The sequence below is a fragment of the Lactuca saligna genome, chromosome 2, assembly GCF_052625555.1.
Source record: "Lactuca saligna cultivar CGN05327 chromosome 2, ASM5262555v1, whole genome shotgun sequence".
NCBI lineage: Eukaryota > Viridiplantae > Streptophyta > Magnoliopsida > Asterales > Asteraceae > Lactuca > Lactuca saligna.
The window spans coordinates 155299215-155317563 of record NC_136418.1 but is presented as its reverse complement, the minus strand read 5'-3'; the positions used below and the strand labels follow the sequence as shown (position 1 = coordinate 155317563).

The 18349-nt window shown below is 34.6% G+C and overlaps 2 protein-coding genes and 1 non-coding gene across 3 annotated transcripts; 2 read left to right on the top strand and 1 right to left on the bottom strand.

The window, feature by feature from the left end:
- The first annotated feature begins 4356 nt into the window (after positions 1-4356).
- On the top strand, positions 4357-8633 carry LOC145032250 (zinc finger CCCH domain-containing protein 41-like). Its single transcript, XM_078981000.1, has 6 exons — positions 4357-4584; positions 5274-6078; positions 6159-7193; positions 7290-7619; positions 7704-8101; positions 8321-8633. Exons 2-5 carry the CDS (start codon positions 5353-5355, stop codon positions 8040-8042), a joined length of 2430 nt encoding a protein of 809 aa, XP_078837126.1. The 5' UTR covers positions 4357-4584; positions 5274-5352; the 3' UTR covers positions 8043-8101; positions 8321-8633.
- Positions 8634-9403: 770 nt separating this feature from the next.
- On the bottom strand, positions 9404-11340 carry NRT2.7 (high affinity nitrate transporter 2.7). The gene is made up of 2 exons (XM_078980999.1): positions 10071-11340; positions 9404-9956 (listed from the first exon to the last, which is right to left on the bottom strand). The coding sequence occupies exons 1-2, from the start codon at positions 11180-11182 to the stop codon at positions 9728-9730; spliced, it is 1341 nt and encodes a 446-aa protein (XP_078837125.1). The 5' UTR covers positions 11183-11340; the 3' UTR covers positions 9404-9727.
- On the top strand, positions 9456-9528 carry TRNAE-CUC (transfer RNA glutamic acid (anticodon CUC)). The gene has a single exon. It is a non-coding gene; the product is annotated as a tRNA-Glu (tRNA).
- Positions 11341-18349: the final 7009 nt, after the last annotated feature.

The window sequence follows — 18349 nt, the reverse complement described above, 5'->3', positions numbered from 1 at the left end:
TTCATGAACATGATTTTAATACAAGTATTGATTGAAGTATTAATTATATGTTTATGTGCGAGTTAATTGATGTTGCTTGAAATTCGTGTTAAAGAACATACATGATTATATTTGATAATTTAGGATAAAGAGTAGACCTAAATTACATATGAGAAATATTGGGTAGTATATTCTTACGAGTACAAGTGAGTTAAACTCAGAGAATAGAAGTTAGTATATGTCACTTATCCGGGAGTATGGATTAGACATAGTCATTGTCCCTAGTCCGAGAATATGGATTAGGCATAATCATTCGTCGTTAATCCGAGAGTATGGATTAGCTATTGTCCCTAGTCCGAGAGTATGGATTAGGCATAATCATTCATCTTTAATCCGAGAGTATGGATTAGTCATTCGTCCCTAGTCCGAGAGTATGGATTTGGTAAATTCGTTCATTTCTGATCCGAGAGTATGGAGTAGGTAAAACGACTAATCTTAGGTCCGAGAGTATGGATAGCCTCGTTGCGAGGATCGACGGGGTGGGATAAGAGTTGTTTATATATATATATATATATGTATGGTGAAATTGTATATTTTGTGAATTTTAAACTATATATATGGTATAACATTGTGGGATTGAAATCCCTATGTGCTCACCAGGTTTCCCAACCTGACCCACTCAGTTTATTTATATCACAGGTGTTGATATGAAGTGACATTACACTGAGAGATTTAAAGAGATGTAGACCACTAGTGTGAATAATTGTAAGTTCTGTTTATGCTTATGTTCCTGTATTAACGATGACATCCCAAACGTTTTAAAATGAAATAAATACGTTTCTTCAAAAATGTTTTAATAACGTATTTACCATGTTTTTCTGGGAACAAATTCTGCAACCTTTTTATAAAATGAAGTACTCTGATTTTTATAAAGCATAAACAAAATCGGTCTTTTCTGGCCGTGATTTTTGGGGATGTCACAATCGTTTCCATTTTGAGCATCATTTTCAGTTTGAGCATCATCTACTGCCTCATAATCGTCTTCTTCACATAAAAATATTGAGAAATTCGTCTTTACATCAGGAAGTTTATTTCTTTTTGAAGTACGCATCCAGCTCCACATCTATTGTATCAAAATCATGGATGTCATCCATGATTTCAACTGCACAGGGGTAAAAAACCTTAGTTTACTGAGGGGGAGGGAGAAAGTGAAATGAGAGAGGTAAGTTGTATTGTGTATGTATGTGTGTAAATGAGATCGATTAAACCCACGTAAGCAACTCCTTGCCACATAAGCCAATTTAACCGGCTAAATGAGGGTTGCCGGTAACATAACGCCAAAATGTTCGATTTACCCGATTTTATGGGTTGTTTTGTTCAAAAAAAAAATGTTTGGACAAAAGTGTAACTTTACCCAAAAGTTTGGGACTTATTTGAAGATTTCCCATAATCGATATTATCATAATAAAGGGTTTAAATTTTACCTTGATTGTTATGTAGCAATAACAATCACAAATCTCCTTGATGTTGACTCTTGAAAGCTTAGTGCCTCAAATGTTGCATCTCTAATGGAGTCACAAACACCATGAGCAACAAGATGACTTAGGAGAAGTAGGAGGAACACAAAAAACGTCCAATATCTACTAGAGAATGCTTAGCCACGTTTTTGGGAGCCCTAGGGGTCCTTTTTATACTTGTGTGGACTGCTAGGGTTTCAGGTAAATCCTAATTCTTTGCTTAGGCCTTAAGCAACTCATGGTGTCCTTTTAAAAAGCCCTTGGACAAAATCTATATGGGCTTCCCATAGATTTCATCAAATCCCCTTTCCATTAGGAATTCATCGCCTAATTGCAATTATCATATAATTGCAATATCATTCCCCTTTATTTAATTAATCTCTTTTAGTCACAAAACTAATTCTTAATTAATTTTAAACTAATATTAATTAAACAATATAATTTCTCCTTTAACATATTATTCTTATAATATATTTAATAAATCATAATTAATTCTCTTTCTCCTTAGTTCATCTTATCAGTTGCTATGGCGAAGGCAACCCAAAAAGACCATGCTCGTAATCGGGTCAAGTACATACCGGAATGGTTATGGTCTTAGACACATAATCCAACAATTTTAGGTTGTTATGTTTCATCTATATTCAATTTTTATGATACTATACAATGACGTCATCCGCCTCCGGATGTTTCCACCATCCTGGTTCGGGGCGTGACAATTTAGAGCTTATTCTTTGGATATTTATGAAGATTGAGGAAGATGGAAGCTCATATTGGTGAAAGGAAGGAATGAATTGGCTTGGATCCATCATCATCTTCTTATTTTTGCATTATTTAAGGTATAAATTTCATACCTTGACCCTTATTCTTCTTGTTTCAAGTATGAGTTCATTTTAAAGGATTTGGTCATGGTGTGAGAGTTTGAGGAACTCCAGAGCTAGTTAATGGATCTCTAATGGTCATTAGGTTTCTAATAAATGAGAAAGGAGTCATGTTTAGAGTTACCTTATGTTTATGCACAAGTTTTGGTCTTATTAAGGGCTTAAGGGACTTAAGGTTGTAGATCTTTCATTGTGATGAAGCCCTAATGGATAAATTTGGAAATTATCCACTAAGTCATTGAAAAGGTCTAAATATGAAGTTATGGGCTTAGATCTGTAAGGATTAAGCTCTCAATTAAGAAAATGCAATCTGCTAGAAACCAAGACGACAACGTGATGGTGTCCAACATGTCGACTGTTTTGTCCAGTTATGCCCACAACGTGGCCAAGAGGTCTCCAAGTTATGGTGGCTGTTGACTTAGTTGACCATTGACTTTTGTTTACCATTAACCACTAACTTTTGACAATTTTGACTTTGGATCAAACTTGAAGGCCTTAGGTTATTGATTAAGGATTGATCTCTGTTTGGTGCTAGTCGGTTCTTGGGATTGATTAGCGCAAGGAGTGAGTGTGTTACTGTGCTTCCATGGGTCTTCGATCCAGGTGAGTTTCCTCAATATACTATGTATTGCAGTGTATATTCTTTCATTATATGATATAGGAGTAGTATTATGTTGGGTTGAGTATTGTTAAGGTAGTGATCATTATGATAAATGCCATAGGAGTTGTATGTAATTATGTAAGATAGCATGAGAGCTCTCGCTTTAGGCTTTCTTGCATGCTCCTTGTTTGGTTGTGGCTTTAGAGTAAGATTATTTGTTTGACTGTCTATCTTATCTATGATTACATACAACTATGCATTTATTTGGAGATTCACTATTGCAATGTAGTTAGCAGTAGTGTTTCCTTGTGCAAAGTGGACATGCTAGGTAGGTATACTAGTTTGTTCAGTTGCTTGTATTATGTGATTGTGTATAAGTGTATTTGTTTACTTATATGTTGTTTTGTGTAAGTGAGAGGAGTTAATGCAGTCCTACTGTACGCGGTAAGCCCAGATACTCGTGCTAGCCAAGTGATGCTGAAGGTCAAGGGGTACCAGTTTATGGTATATATGTGAGAGGCGGGCCAGTCATGTACTGAAGGTTGATGTGTGCATGTGTGAGGGGAATATCAATTATAGACTGATGGTCGATACATGTATGCTTGTATGTATATTGTAGTGTGTAATATTTTGGGGGAACTCATTAAGATTTGGTTTACAGTTGTGGATTTAATGTTTTTCAAGTACTTCCGATGATCATGGGAAGGCAAAGACGTGACTGTACACATTCGTCAACAACATAGTAGTTCCACATTTAACTTATATTATTCCAATTTTCAAATAATTGTATTTCGAACAAATGCGTTTTCTTAACTTGGGTTTTTATGAAAATGATGTTTTGCTTTAGTTAAAAATGAAAATTTTGTTTGTGAAAATGGGACATTACACTATCCATCCACACCCATCCACTCTTAAGCCCCGCCCTACAAACTCATCTGCCCATGTACCTACCACCACTCATGCAATCACCGACCTATGATAACCACCATCACTACTCCATCACTGCCACCGCTGCCATCACCACCACTACTGAAACTATTACCTCCTCACCAGTATCTAAAAATATTTTTTAATTTTCTAAAACTGAAAATGAAAAAAAGAATAAGTTTTAAGTAAACATATTTTCTAAAGTTTCCAATGAAAATTGAAAACAAAAAACGAAAACCAAAAACAAAAAACAAAAAATAAAAACTGTTTTGTGTAACTAAACACAACACAACCTTAGAAGTCTGATATATGTGAAAATTTGCAACCAACATTCATATTACAAATTAGGAGGGTCGAAATATTAAATTTGCCAAATTCTAAATCAACAGTGTTCATATTGCAAAGTACGAGGGTTTGAGTTGTTAAATTTTTACCATAGCCTTTTCTTCTTTTCCTATCTGTAAAACCTTTCCTGCGTCCTGGAGAGAGAAACTACAGAATTTACAGAGAGAGAGAGAGAGAGGGGGGAGGGAGAAGATGATATACACAGACAATCACGTATACGTACACAAGTAAAACGTAAGCTCCGCCATTAATTAGACGAACCGAAGCTCGGGACGCTATAATATATTATTTGCACACAAATAATCGTAACCCTAATAAGGGAAATCGTTAGACTGAGGTTAGTTTCTTATGTTCTTATAAAATTTTGTTGTATTTGTACAATTGTTAGGGCATATCATATATGATTGTTGATTGATTTGGAACTCTATGCGATCTATTGATTTGATCCTATTGATGAAATTGCTGCATAAGATACTACGTAGTTCATTTTGTATTGTCTGTATAGGATCACTCAGCATCTCCTAGACTGCAAAAATTGAATGTAGATTATGCTAAGAGTTATATTTTAGATAGATGATGTCTATAGAGTGTTGCGGCACAGCAGTTGGGGGTCAATTTCCTCGAGAACCAGTCTGCAGTTTCCAATTTCATGTTTAACGTTGGGGAAATAAACTTGTAGATAGTGAAGAAGAAACTGAAAGTTCTCATATTCGGTTCATGTTCATTTTTCCATTAAGAGTGTTGTTCTATCTATCATCCTCCCTCCACGCATCTAATAACCATTTTTTGTATTGTGAATATATGTTTCATCCATCATTGATGGGTAATAATTGCTGCTAAAGCTAACAATAGATGCTTTTAGGGATTTGGAGAACTTTTGCAAGTCTCAATTCTGAATAACAGCATCTGATGACTGATGCGGTCTTTCAGAAGAAGCAAATAACATTGTTATTTTGAAATTTATCTCATATTCGGTAAAGGTTTTAATGTTACTTACAGGAGACATCCTTTCTGAGAATATTTCAGGTTGATCCAGTGGGTTCATTGGCTCCACGAGTAACTGTTACATCTTCTCAACCATAAAATAAGCGATCAGAAACACTCAATGGAGCTTAAAGTTCCAGCCCATGAACCAGGTCGCTCACCTTCTGTATCCGAAAGCAATCCTAATGAGAAAGAAATCAGTGATGATGATGATGATGATCGCAACCATAAGCATCGTAGAAGAGATGATGCAAGGTCTCAATCACTGGAAAGAGATTCCATGGAACAAGTATTTACTAATAAGCCATACAGAAGAGGAAACAAAGCTTTTGAAAATGGGCATATTTACAGGGAGCAAGGTTCCCATTCGAATGACACATGGAAAAATTACAATTTCAACCCTATGGACAAAAGACGACAAGGACCTTTGGATTTGAACCAGAGAATTAGGGATCCTGGCCCAATGAGGGGTAGAGGAAACTGGAATCAACATGATCCAAGATTCAACTCTGTTGATATTGCTTCTAGAATAGGTCAACAAGGATCTGTACCCCCTGGTATGTTTGGTGGAAGGGGTTTACCAAGTGTTTCAAATGCATATGGTCCATCTTGGAGTGCATTTGGTTTGGTTCCAGGTATACCAAATCCAAATGGTGGTATTGATACACATACACTACATACCCTTGGTTTACAAGGAACATATAGAGCCATTAATCCCTCCATGAACATGGGAATGGGTCTGCCACGTCAGCGGTGTAGAGACTTTGAAGAACAGGGTTTTTGCCTAAGAGGTGATATGTGCCCAATGGAACATGGTGTCAATCGTATCGTTGTTGAAGATGTTCAGGTATGACATGTTCTTTATTTATAGCATACTATTATTGTCTTTACATTTATCTGAAACTGCTATTATTTTACAACTTGCAGAGCCTTTCACAGTTTAATCTCCCTGTATCGCTTCAAAATGCAAATCTGCCCGGAGCACCATCTGGGGCAGGAGGTTTACCTGCCCCTGGTGCCCCAACAACCTCATTCAAAGCTTCACGTGGCAAGACTAGGAAAAGTGGAGTCAGTGGCAATGCTAATGCACATGAGTTAAATGATGCATTAATTGATCCTTCTCCAAGTGTTGGAGCTGACTTTTATGATCCAGATCAGCCTCTATGGGGTAACGATTCTCAAACATCACCTGCATTACAATCAATAAATCAATCCAATGTGAAGGAAAACAGGCCTTTATTGGATCCTGGCCCATCCGGCCCATCTGGGTCTGATGAACATATGGTATCCAAGATCACAAGTACAAAAAACAAAGAAACCAAAGAGAATATAACCTCAAAACCAATCCCTTCAAATTTCGAGACAATTGAAAAACAGGACCCATCAAATAGTGGTCAAGTTGTTCACCTCCATAAACGAAATGACATAAATGGGAAAAGTGTCAGAAAGCCTACACAGAAAGCACAACGAACAGTATTTGTGAGTGGCATACCCCTCCAACAAAACAAAAGGGAATCCCTATTTTCACATTTTCATAAATTTGGGGAAGTTATCGATATCCACATTCCTATAAACACGGATCGTGCTTTTGTCCAGTTTTCCAAAGGAGAAGAAGCAGAAGCTGCTTTAACAGCACCTGATGCTGTAATGGGTAATCGCTTCATTAGGTTATTTTGGGCTAATCGTGATAATGTTCCTATCAATGGGTATAATAATAGTAATGTTCCAACACCTCCACGTGGCCCACAAGTTTCATCAACAACATCACATAATGGAACATCTGCTGCTCCTTCTTCTGATCCCCCAAAGCCCCTGATCATCAACACCCCCAAAGTCCCTCCACCTTCACAAAAGAAGCTGGAGAATTTAGAGGTTTTGAAAGAGGAGCTTCGCAAAAAGCAAGAAATGCTTGATCGGAAAAGGAACGACTTTAGGCGCAAGTTAGACAAACTTGCAAAACAAGTAAACAATTATTTTATCTTGTTATGCAATATTGCAATATGCATTAGCTTATGAAGCGATGTATATAGTAACATGGTTATTTTGTTGTTTTTTCAGGCTACAGGTGTAAAAGGGGAGACGGAAGGTGAACAGGTGGCGAAAAGACAGAAACTTGGAAGTGTAGCTGATAATTCTGAAAAAGCTGCAACTTCAAGTTCCATTGATCCTGAAAAAGTAATCGATAATGGTAGCAAATCTATGGAGTCTGGTGTTCAACACAGTTGTAAATCAAGTAATGCAATTGCAATGCAAGAAACACCGGTTTTGAAACCATCATTACGACCATTGATGCCGATTAATCCATCGGTTGTCACGAATCGGTTCAAACTGGACAACCGTCCCACTGCTTTTAAGATTGTTTCAACTCTACCAAATGATCTTGCCAATGTAAGTTTTTTATATAATATAAATATAAAATGGAAGGTTAATAGATAAAAGACATTTTGTTTATGGTTTGGTTTGTTTGTTTAGGTTGCAGTTTTGAAGGAACATTTTTCTCAGTTTGGTGATTTGTCGAAGGTGGAGTTGGATGATGTTGTAGGGCCCAGTGATGGTGGAAATAACGATAGTGGAAGAGCTCGTGTATATTTCACGACAAGACATTCAGCTGAGAAGGCGTATTTGAGTGGTAAAAGCTGGAATGGTCATAACTTGCAATTTTCATGGATGAAATCTAGCAGTAGCAACCAAACTCCTCTATCCACTTCCAAAGGAAATTCAGATGCTGAAAAACCTGGAGATGGGGAATCTGAAAAGGTTGAAAAAATGGAGATTGATAAAGAATCAGATGAAAGTAAAAATAAAGAGTAAAGCTTTTGTTCTGAGTCTAAGGGTATGATAATAGTCAGAGTTGTACAGCCAGCTAAATGGTACGTCAAGTCTATCTTAATTAAATGTTATATAACCACAAAGTGTTCCACGTCTGTCTGTCAAAACTCAAAACTCAAAACTCAAAACACTTATGATTATATTATTATTATGATTCCTTTAAAGTAAATTTGAATACATGATATTGAGAACGTGAATGTATTATGACTATTATGTATGGTTGTTTATATTGTTGTTGCTCCTTTTGACCTTTTTTTCAGTTGAATACCCCCTGTTTCCTATGCCGGAGCACCATAATCTTGGGTGGAAGCCACATGGATTTTCAGAGGTCCGGCTATTCTTTTTGTTGTTGAAACTGGGACATTTATTATTATTATTATTATTTTTTTTGAATTTGTTTTGTACTTGAAACTTTTGAGGGACCTACTTTGTTTGTACTAGATGGACTTGAGGGTATTCATATTTCTTTGTTTCAGGATCGACTAGTAAGTAGTAATTGGATATGAATTTTGTAACGACAATTAAGGTTCACACTCTCCAGTTGCAGATATTAATTGGCACCACTTTAACGAATCTGATGTTCATGTGTCCGTTGACCTTTTTTTTTTCTTGAGTTTGACGATATTAATTGGCATGGTGAGTGGCTCTTGATTGATACTTGATAAGTTGGTTTGAATGGGAATCTAATATTTGATTGGACTTAACTTGATGAAATATTTGATTGTCAATCGTGTTTCTGATGTCTTTTAAATAAATAAAATCTTAATAAACTGTTTTTGTGAAACAAGATCAATAACGAATTACCAAAAATCCACCATTGAGTTTTCTGAAAGCAATACATATTGTTTATTTACCTACTGTTTAAGAATATTAGAATAGGGAGGGTCATTCATCAGAATCATTCAAGAATATGTTGGTACATATGATTACTTTTGGTGATCAGGTTAACGATCATTCCAAAAGAGCAGATAACGTTTCGTAAGGGAGCATATTGTTTATGTAACGTACAGAGAGATAGATTAACAAATAAAGCAAAGAGAAACCATAATACACAACAGATAAAGAGAAACCATAAAGTAAGGAGACTAAAATGATATTACTTTGTCTTTTATTGTGATCACATCATTGATGTTAATATGTCATAATGATTTACTAAACAATAGAGAAGTAAGTTAAAAAATGAAAGACTTACAGCGGTATTAGAACTTTAGAAGTCAGAAAAGATGTTCCTCATTTTAAAGAGTTAAAAACATCCTCGTTTAAAACATTCATGTGGTTTAGGATTAGATTAGCACGGTTCGGAAAAAAAAATGCTGGAATCTATTTTAAATTTAGACTGCAGCTACATACAAATTACCGATTTATTTATTATAAAATAGAATAAGTAATCAACAATCCGTTGTAGTCTAGTTGGTTAGGATACTCGGCTCTCACCCGAGAGACCCGGGTTCAAGTCCCGGCAACGGAATTTTTTATAGAAAACCGACCAATCCAAACAATTCATATAACCATCCATAAATTCTTACAAAATAATCCTATCCGCCCGTTTGTTTTCTTTAACCCCATCATCATCTAATTATATTAGATGACTCCAATCAATCTTTTTCCTTAAAAGAACATATCCTTGGTCATTGGTTTTAAACTTTTATCCCATGTTTGGTCTGACCTCAGGCAAGCGGTTGGTAGTCGTAGTCGGAAGAGCCACAGAACATGCCACCCCCATCGCGGAAGTAGATGGTGGTCAGCGACAGAGTAGACACAATCATCATAACACCCATCAAGGAAATCCCAGTTTGTGTCGAAAATTTGGTGTCACCGGAAAACAGTAGCAGTTGTGTTACCACCGCCCCCACCGTACCTCCGCTTCCCGTCATTCCCGATATCACCCCCATTGATCTGCACCAACAAAAACAAACACGTATAAACTAAAAATCCAACCTTTGTTGGCAGTTATAGAGTCACGTTCCTGGTTTTCTAAATACTAATAAAGAAATGCAAAGATATTTATACCTTTTGGAAACAAACGGTACTACTCCAAACGTAAGTCCTGACGCAGCTTGGACAAAAAACGAGAACCCACACATCACCACAATCGAACCCCACAACGAATTAACTCGACCCAGCCATAAACACAGCAACCCAGCCACCGTCTGCACCACCCACAGCCCCCACAACCTCCCTTTCATCCCAAACCTCCTCCCTAACTCATCGGAAACCACCCCTCCCGTCGGCCGAGATACCCAATTCGCAAACCCAAAGCTAGCCGCTATCACCCCCGCCGTCTCCATGTTCACCCCGAATCTATCGTAGAAATACTCTGCAATTATGTTATCCATCGTCAGTTCCACTCCAAAGCAGAACCCATACGTTAATCCTAAAACCCATCCCCTGTAATTCGTTATCCCATTCAAAAACAACCCGAATGAATCTTTCTCCTCTTTTTTAATCGTTTTGAACTTTCCGTCCGGCAGGTCCTGACCATAAGCCAAGACGAGAAGCGCCATTGCTGCTTGAAACACGGCAGGCACCACAAAAGCAAAACGCCAGCTAGCGGACTGTGTTAAATTGAAATTTGTGTTTAATATAGAAAAGATAATCGGCATGAGTAACTGGGTGAGACCCGACCCGACATTAGCCCACCCGGCAGCTACACCGTTGGCTAATCCAACCGTGCACCCGGAAAACATGGAGCTCATCCAGAACTGGTTAGCTACGAAGTTGGCGAGTGAGAAGCCAACGAAGAAACGAAGCAAGATGAAGGATAATGGAGAGGAGATGAAAGCGGCGGAGAGGAGGATGGGGGCGGTCACGAGGGAGAGGGTGGCGGAGGCGAGACGTGGGCCGAAGAGGTCGCAGGCGGGGCCCATGGCGAGACGGGAGATGATGGAGCCGGCGAAGGCGGCTATTCCAGCGGTGCCGACATCGGAAGGGGAGAGATGGAGGTCTTCACGGATGATGGGGAGGAGGGGAGGGATGGCGAAAGTGGAGAAGAAACAAGAGAAGAGAGAGAGCCAGGCGAGGTGGAAAGCGCGCATGTGGGGGGAGGAGATAGAAAATGGCCGGAATTCGGTGGCTCTGTGGTCGGAGTCGACTGCTATGGAAAATTTTATTGTGGACTCCATGTCTGGGGAGTACGAGAATCTCACGCCTAACACGGCTGGCGTATTTATAGTTACTCAAGAAAAGAAAAAGCAAATTTCACGAAATTACCATTTTAGTCAAAGAAACGACTAAAATCGCCATGAACGTCCTCACATAAACATAAAAACTTAGCAGGGCTCAACTGAATCGTAGATAAGGACATAAGGTTTATAGAACTACATACGATATACATACTTCATGAGGTTTCTGTAAAATTTTATATATATATATATATATATATATATATATATATATAGGGTTAGGTTCATGTGAGACGGTCTAATTTTGTGAGACCGTGAGACGCATTTTTTTTATTTATTTTTAATTTTTTTTAGTTAATTCAAGTTCCGAAAATAATATTTAAAAAAAAACTTTTTTGATTTTTCCATTTATTTTGCATTTTAAAATTATTTTTAGAATATGTACAGTGTAATATTCTATTTAGAATATTTCACGTATTTAAAAAAAAAAGGATTTTTTTAATTTTTTTTAGTTAATTCAAGTTTCGAAAATAATATTTAAAAAAAGAATTTTTAAAATTTTCCATTTATTTTGCATTTTAAAATTATTTTTTAGAATATGTCAGTGTAATATTCTATTTTGAATATTTCACGTACTTTAAAAAAAAAAAACGGGATTTTTATTTTATTTTTTTTAGTTAATTCAAGTTCCGAAAATAATATTTAAAAAAAGAATTTTTGGATTTTTCCATTTATTTTGCATTTTAAAATTATTTTTAGATTTGATCTCACGGTGTTACAAAATTAGAATGGTCTCAAATAAACCTGAACCTATATATATATATATATATATATATATATATATATATATATATATATATATATATATATATATATATATATATATATATAACATCGGTTGAGAACTTATAGTTTTTCGAGAACCTGATAACTAAAAGTTGAACATTGTATCAAAAATAATTCATTAAGAACATAATCGTCATCGTTTCAATCTCCTTTAATGGTTATTTTTTTTTGTGTTATTTAATATATTAATATAAATGTCTAAAAATTTACATTATAAATAAAATTTTCAAAAATTTTTAAATATAGTATTTTTCATTATTTTTTTTAAAATAAAATGTAGATTTTTTAATTTTTTTTATAGAAAACATGAATTTTTGAAAAAAATATATTTTTCAAAAAACTGTAATTAAAAAAAAAACTGTATTTTAAAAAAAAAACGGTATTTTTAAGTTATTATTGTTTTTGACGGTGCGGTTAACCAAACCTGTAAAATTTTCGGTTCGGTTACTTTTGTATTTAAATTTTAATTTTTTCTATTGTTATCGTTTTTTTTTGCTACGGATAGTTAACCTAGAAAATGAAATTTGAATCTTTATTTTTTACAAGGCTACGTTTAGCATTCAAAATTATTATTATATTCTTATTTATTAGAAAATTTTGATGTTATTTAATAATTATTATTTTTAAGTATTTTTAATGAGCAATGTATTTCAATTATCAACTAACGTTTTTATTAAATACGATTATATTCATCCGATTTTTTTGTTAATGGTTCTGTGGTATTTATCATAATATTTTTATGCCAATTTTCATTGTTAATCATAGACTCCGTAAAAAGAGATCTTTAATTTATCATTCATATTCAATGTAAGAAAAAAATCCTAACAAAAATAGAATACAAAGTTTTTAAACATGTTTGTTAATTTGTAAACAATTAACCAGATAACCGAACCGAAAAAAAAGATTAACCAAGTTTTTAAACGTGTTAATTAATTTGTAAACAGTTAACCAGATAACCAAACCGGAAAAAGAGGTTAATCGAAATTTGGTTAACCGGTTTTTTAGGTTTAGTTTTAGATTTATGATATTAGTGAAACAATAGTTCAAGTTAATCTTCTGAAATGTGATTTCGTTTCGATTAACCATCCATAAAAACCCATAGTTTTTTGTGTTTTATAATAATGACCTAATTGTTCTTAAATCAATTTCAGACTAACTTTCAAGTGTTTTTATTTATTTATTTATTTTTGGGGAAAAATTAACTTTAAATAGGTGTTTGGAATTTCAAGAATAAGTTCGAAACCCAAACAACAATTTTAGAATTTCGAGAAAACGATTTGTCAGTTTTACTAAAATGTGTCAAAAAAACCCTAAAAGATATAACAAAAGATAAATAGATATGATGCAATGCATTTAAGATGACCGTATCAATAAAGATAGTGTTAGGATCATTACTAATCCAACCATCTTCAATATAGAAAAACAATGAAGTTTCATTTTTTAAAATCAATCAATGATAGAAAAGATTAACCATTGTCTTATATGCTAGCATATAATTTCTCTTTTTACCAATATGAGATTGAGTTTGCACCTCAACAATCATCCCCTGAAACCTAAGTTCTACCCTTAGTCTCTCTTTCAACTACTATTCATCATATCAAATCTTTTTTCATACCACCAAGATACTTTCGAGGCTCACCTGACCAGCTGGGCCATTAGCAAGACTTTCAATACAAGGTTTTAAGATCAACTTTATTGGACTAGGAATTACCGGGGAGTGTGCCACCTACGGCACCAACCACATCATTTGGGCTACGGTCGTAGCATTGATATAATTTGTTAATATCGCTACTAGCCCAACAATGTTTAACATAGAAGAACAATGCGGTTTCATTGTCTAAAATCAATTGGTAATAAAAGAGATTACATATTGTCTTATATGTTAGCATCTAGTTTTTTTAACGGTATGTAATTGGTTTTGCACCGCAACAGTGTCAATGTGAAATGACATCCTAGACATCTATAATACCAACCTATTTCACATTGTCATTATATTCAATGAATATACCTATTTTAAACATCTTATATCATAACTAATTATCATTTTTATATTTCTTTTAACTATTTGCTTGAATTCGGAAATTTCTAGTCACACCTGTTTTTGAAATTGTGAAATAGTTTTTTTAGTCTTGAGTTTGAGAGAAGCAAGAATAATCATTATCTATGTCTATATACGATATATCGTATATGTGCATGTATGTATGAAAGGAAAGACACATGATTGTGTACGGAAGAACCAAAGGGATGTATTTATAAAAGGAAAGACACATGATTATATAGAGAAGAACCAAAGTGAAAGAAGCACGTATAATCATTTATTAAGTCGGGGGAAATTGACGGCTACCTTGAATCCCCAAAACCGCCAATGCAAAGTCACATATCCAATGCCTAACAAACACCCATTTCTTAAAAGGCTACCTTTTTAATTTGATTATTTAAATCTTTTCTAAAGAAGTACTTCCATGCAGATGAATCTTGGATCATAAAACAAGTACTTTTTATTAAACTGCGTGCAATAATACTAACAAAATGGAGAAGGCATGTAGGAGAATATTTGGGAAGTGGGATTGTTTTGAAGTGAGGATTTTAGGACTAGAAAGAATATTTCTAGGGAGGGTTGTATTCATTTAATGGTGATAAATAATTTGAGACCCACTTGGACTTTTAACTTGTTGTAAAGTCGTGGGATCTGTAGGCCAAATTTGTAATCAAACCACAAGTATCTAATTTCGTTTTTGCTACTACCATTTTGAAAGGGGAGTTTAATGCCATTTATGCGTACAAATTTACATAATATTTGATGCGTGACATGTGAGAAAAACAATTTTTATTATGGTTTTTGATGAAGTTAACTATACGTAAAGTTTAGAGGGTTACATATTATGTATTAGGATTTTAGTTGCGTTAAGTGTGACCTTGAATTATTGGTGACCAAGAAAACAAGTTTTTAGATTAAGTAGAGAATCTTGAACTTTAATTTGATTTTTTTTAACAGACAAACTAATATACTCTTAAAACTACCTATGTCTCCTAACGAGACTCGAACTCATGACCTTTAATTTGAGAGTATCACTCCTTACATGCCCCATGAGTCGAACTTTAATTTGACAGCAACTAGAAAATGCAGCAATAGAAGGCAGATAAGTAGAGAGTTCAATTCATATTCACTTCATTGTTACCGTATAGGAGAATACTCTATTTATACTGTAAATATGAGAATACTATATGAAATTAATACTCAACAGAAAATAAAACCGAAAATTTGTTTAGGTATTGATTTTAACTCCGTTTTAATTACATAAACAAAACCAAAATTTTGTTTAGTTACTTGTCATTCAACCGTTCAAATCTCCATAATTTGGTACTTTCTTATGCATCCGATGTCTATTTTTGTAAGTGCAATATACCAAAACAAACTTATCACGGAGAACATGTTTTGTGATTGGATAAGATTCATAGTTTGTCTTCAAAATTGGGAAAACCCACTTTTTTTTTTCCAACATACAGTTGGAATAATTGTTAACTAATCGACTCAATCGATAGTATGGGTCTCCTAGAAAACAAGATACTGCAATAGTAATAAGTTAGCATTTTGCCAACATATATTGTATTATTTGTTATAATCGTTGATGGTATTGATGGTGATGGCCAGAGCCAGACCATAGGGGCTTTTTGGACATGTCTATGAAAGTGAAGGGATGCCTGTCGATGAAAGTAATGGAATGGGTGATATGTAATATGTATATAATAACAACAACAATAAAGTACAAAATTCATCTCACCAAAAATCATGTCGATAGAATAATGATTGGTATGTATGTGAGCAAAAAATTATACACAATGTTTCTTCATTTTTAACGAAATTAACAAAAATATAATCCCCCACAATGGTGACTAAACATTAAACAACCATAATTAAACCATATTACTGTTGCAACATAATGTTTAACACAAGTAAAGTCACTCATATTTTACAACCATCACTAGATAACAAGCAACTCGTATTGTATTTTTGAAAGATATGTAAAACAAACATGTAGCATCTATTTTGAGCAAGTTGACTACATTTGTAACAAAAGTTCAAATAACCTTTGGCAAATTTGAAAAGAATGAAGAGTGCAATAATCTAATGAATATGAAATTAATTTGTTGTAAAAGAGCATTAATGCTATCTAAAACAGATGTCATCTCAAACATTGATATGACTCAGGAAACCATCGGACAAATGTACTTTGAAAATCCACTCACCCATGGATCCAATTATCATATTCATTATCTTATTTTTAACATCTCATGACTAATCCTTTTGGTGTTCAATTATAAAATTTTCAACTTAACATGTATGATTTTTGACATTTCTAAATGCCTTCACCCAGACCCAGTTATAGCATTGTACTATTAATTTGGTTTTATTATGTCCGGTTATAAATGGTTGGGGATAGGCCTTACAATATGGTCCCTATGTAGAAAAAATCACAAAATTGGTCCCTGTGCAGAAAAAACATTACTTATTTGGTCCCTATGGCATATAAAGAACATACTACGCACCTCTTCCACTTCCACCCATCCATCATCAGAACCATTATGTTGTTTCTAACAAAAGTTAATGTAGATTGCTGTTTCAGTAGGCTATGGTGAAGTTAATCATCTTATTCAGCTTATTTTGTATGTGACTGGATAAAATAAAGCATAGTAATTAGTAAATGTAAAACTGATTGTAAGGTATGGCATCATGTTTGCAGTAATAACAGGATTTAGGAGGTAGCCTTATTAGCACTTCTTAAGTAGTATTGCATTAAACTAGTTTAACTAAAGATTATAGTTCAATGTAAAGCTGTAGAACCCTAGGCTGCACAAGAATCTTCAAATTAAGTTTTTACATATCGATCACCATAGACAAAATCATGTACTACAGCTACTGCTAAATGTTTAGGTTTGTGAAGTAACAATTCCTTTCATCATCTATATCGAATGAGGATTTACACTTTCTCATAGAAAGATCAATGTTCAAATGTATCGAATGAGGATTCCTTTCATCCGCCAAGTTTGATGGATCTGGCACTCCGGTATCCGATCCGACTCTTTATTGTACCCTTGGAGAGACTCATTTCATCGCTCTAAAGCGTATTCTATGCTATATCCTTGGTACTATGGATCATGGTCTACAGTTGTATGCTTCGTCATCACGGGGTCTCGTTGCTAACGCTGACGTTGACTGGGCTGGTTGTCCTTCCACTAGACGTTCGACCTCCGACTATTGTGTTTCTTGGTCCAAATCTCCTATCTTGGTCTTCCAAACGACAGAGCACAATCTATAGATCAAGCTTCGAAGTAGAATATTGTGGTGTTGCAAATGCAGTTGCTGAGACGAGTTGGTTTCATAATTTTTTTCGTGAGCTAATTTACCCACCGCTCACTGCCACTCTGGTTTACTATGATAACGTCAGCGTAGTTTACTTGTAGTCTAAGCCGGTCCAACATCAATGCATCAAACATAATGAGATTGACATCTACTTTGTGCGAGACAAAGTTGCCTTAATTGGGTCAAGTTCGTGTTCTTCATATACTATCTTCGTCTTAATACACTGGCATTTTCACCAAAGGGCTATCTTCTACTTTGTTTCTTGATTGAGAAATTAAATTGTCTTCTACCTTTTATTCCTACAATTATTCATACCCACTAAAATTATGACAAATCACCATTCAATTTAATTGTATTTTATATATTCCTAATATAGTTTTAATGATTTGGTTTAAAAAATATGGAAAGATGACACTTGTCATAATTTTATTTGGTAGGAACATTTGTAGGTATAAAAAGTAGGAATCAATTTAATTTCTTTTCTTGATTTTAGATCTAGTCTAAACGGCCGTTCAAGATCTCCTGTTTAGACTACGGGACCGTTAGCGTATATTTGTATTGTGTATTATTGTTTATTGGGTTTGGCTTGTTAGCCCGTTAGTTTTAGTGATCCAATGTTTGTAGCCCATCATTGTATTTTAGTGATCCAATGGAATTCAATACGTCCTTCATGGAAAATTATTGATTGTAACGTTGGGTATTAAACTCAAAATGGTATAGATAGTAATCAGGGATTAATTCTATAATTATTATAGATATTAATTCAAGATGTAGCTTATGAACAATATCTTAAATCAGGCTGGTCCTGAATAATTAAATATTTTCAAAAGCACATGACTAACAAAAAAAAAAAAAAAAGTCATTATCTTTATGATAATTTTTTATTTTAAACAAAAATATATAATGAAAAAAATTGACCCTGTGCAGCGACAAAGCCAAAACATGGCGCCCTGGAGTAT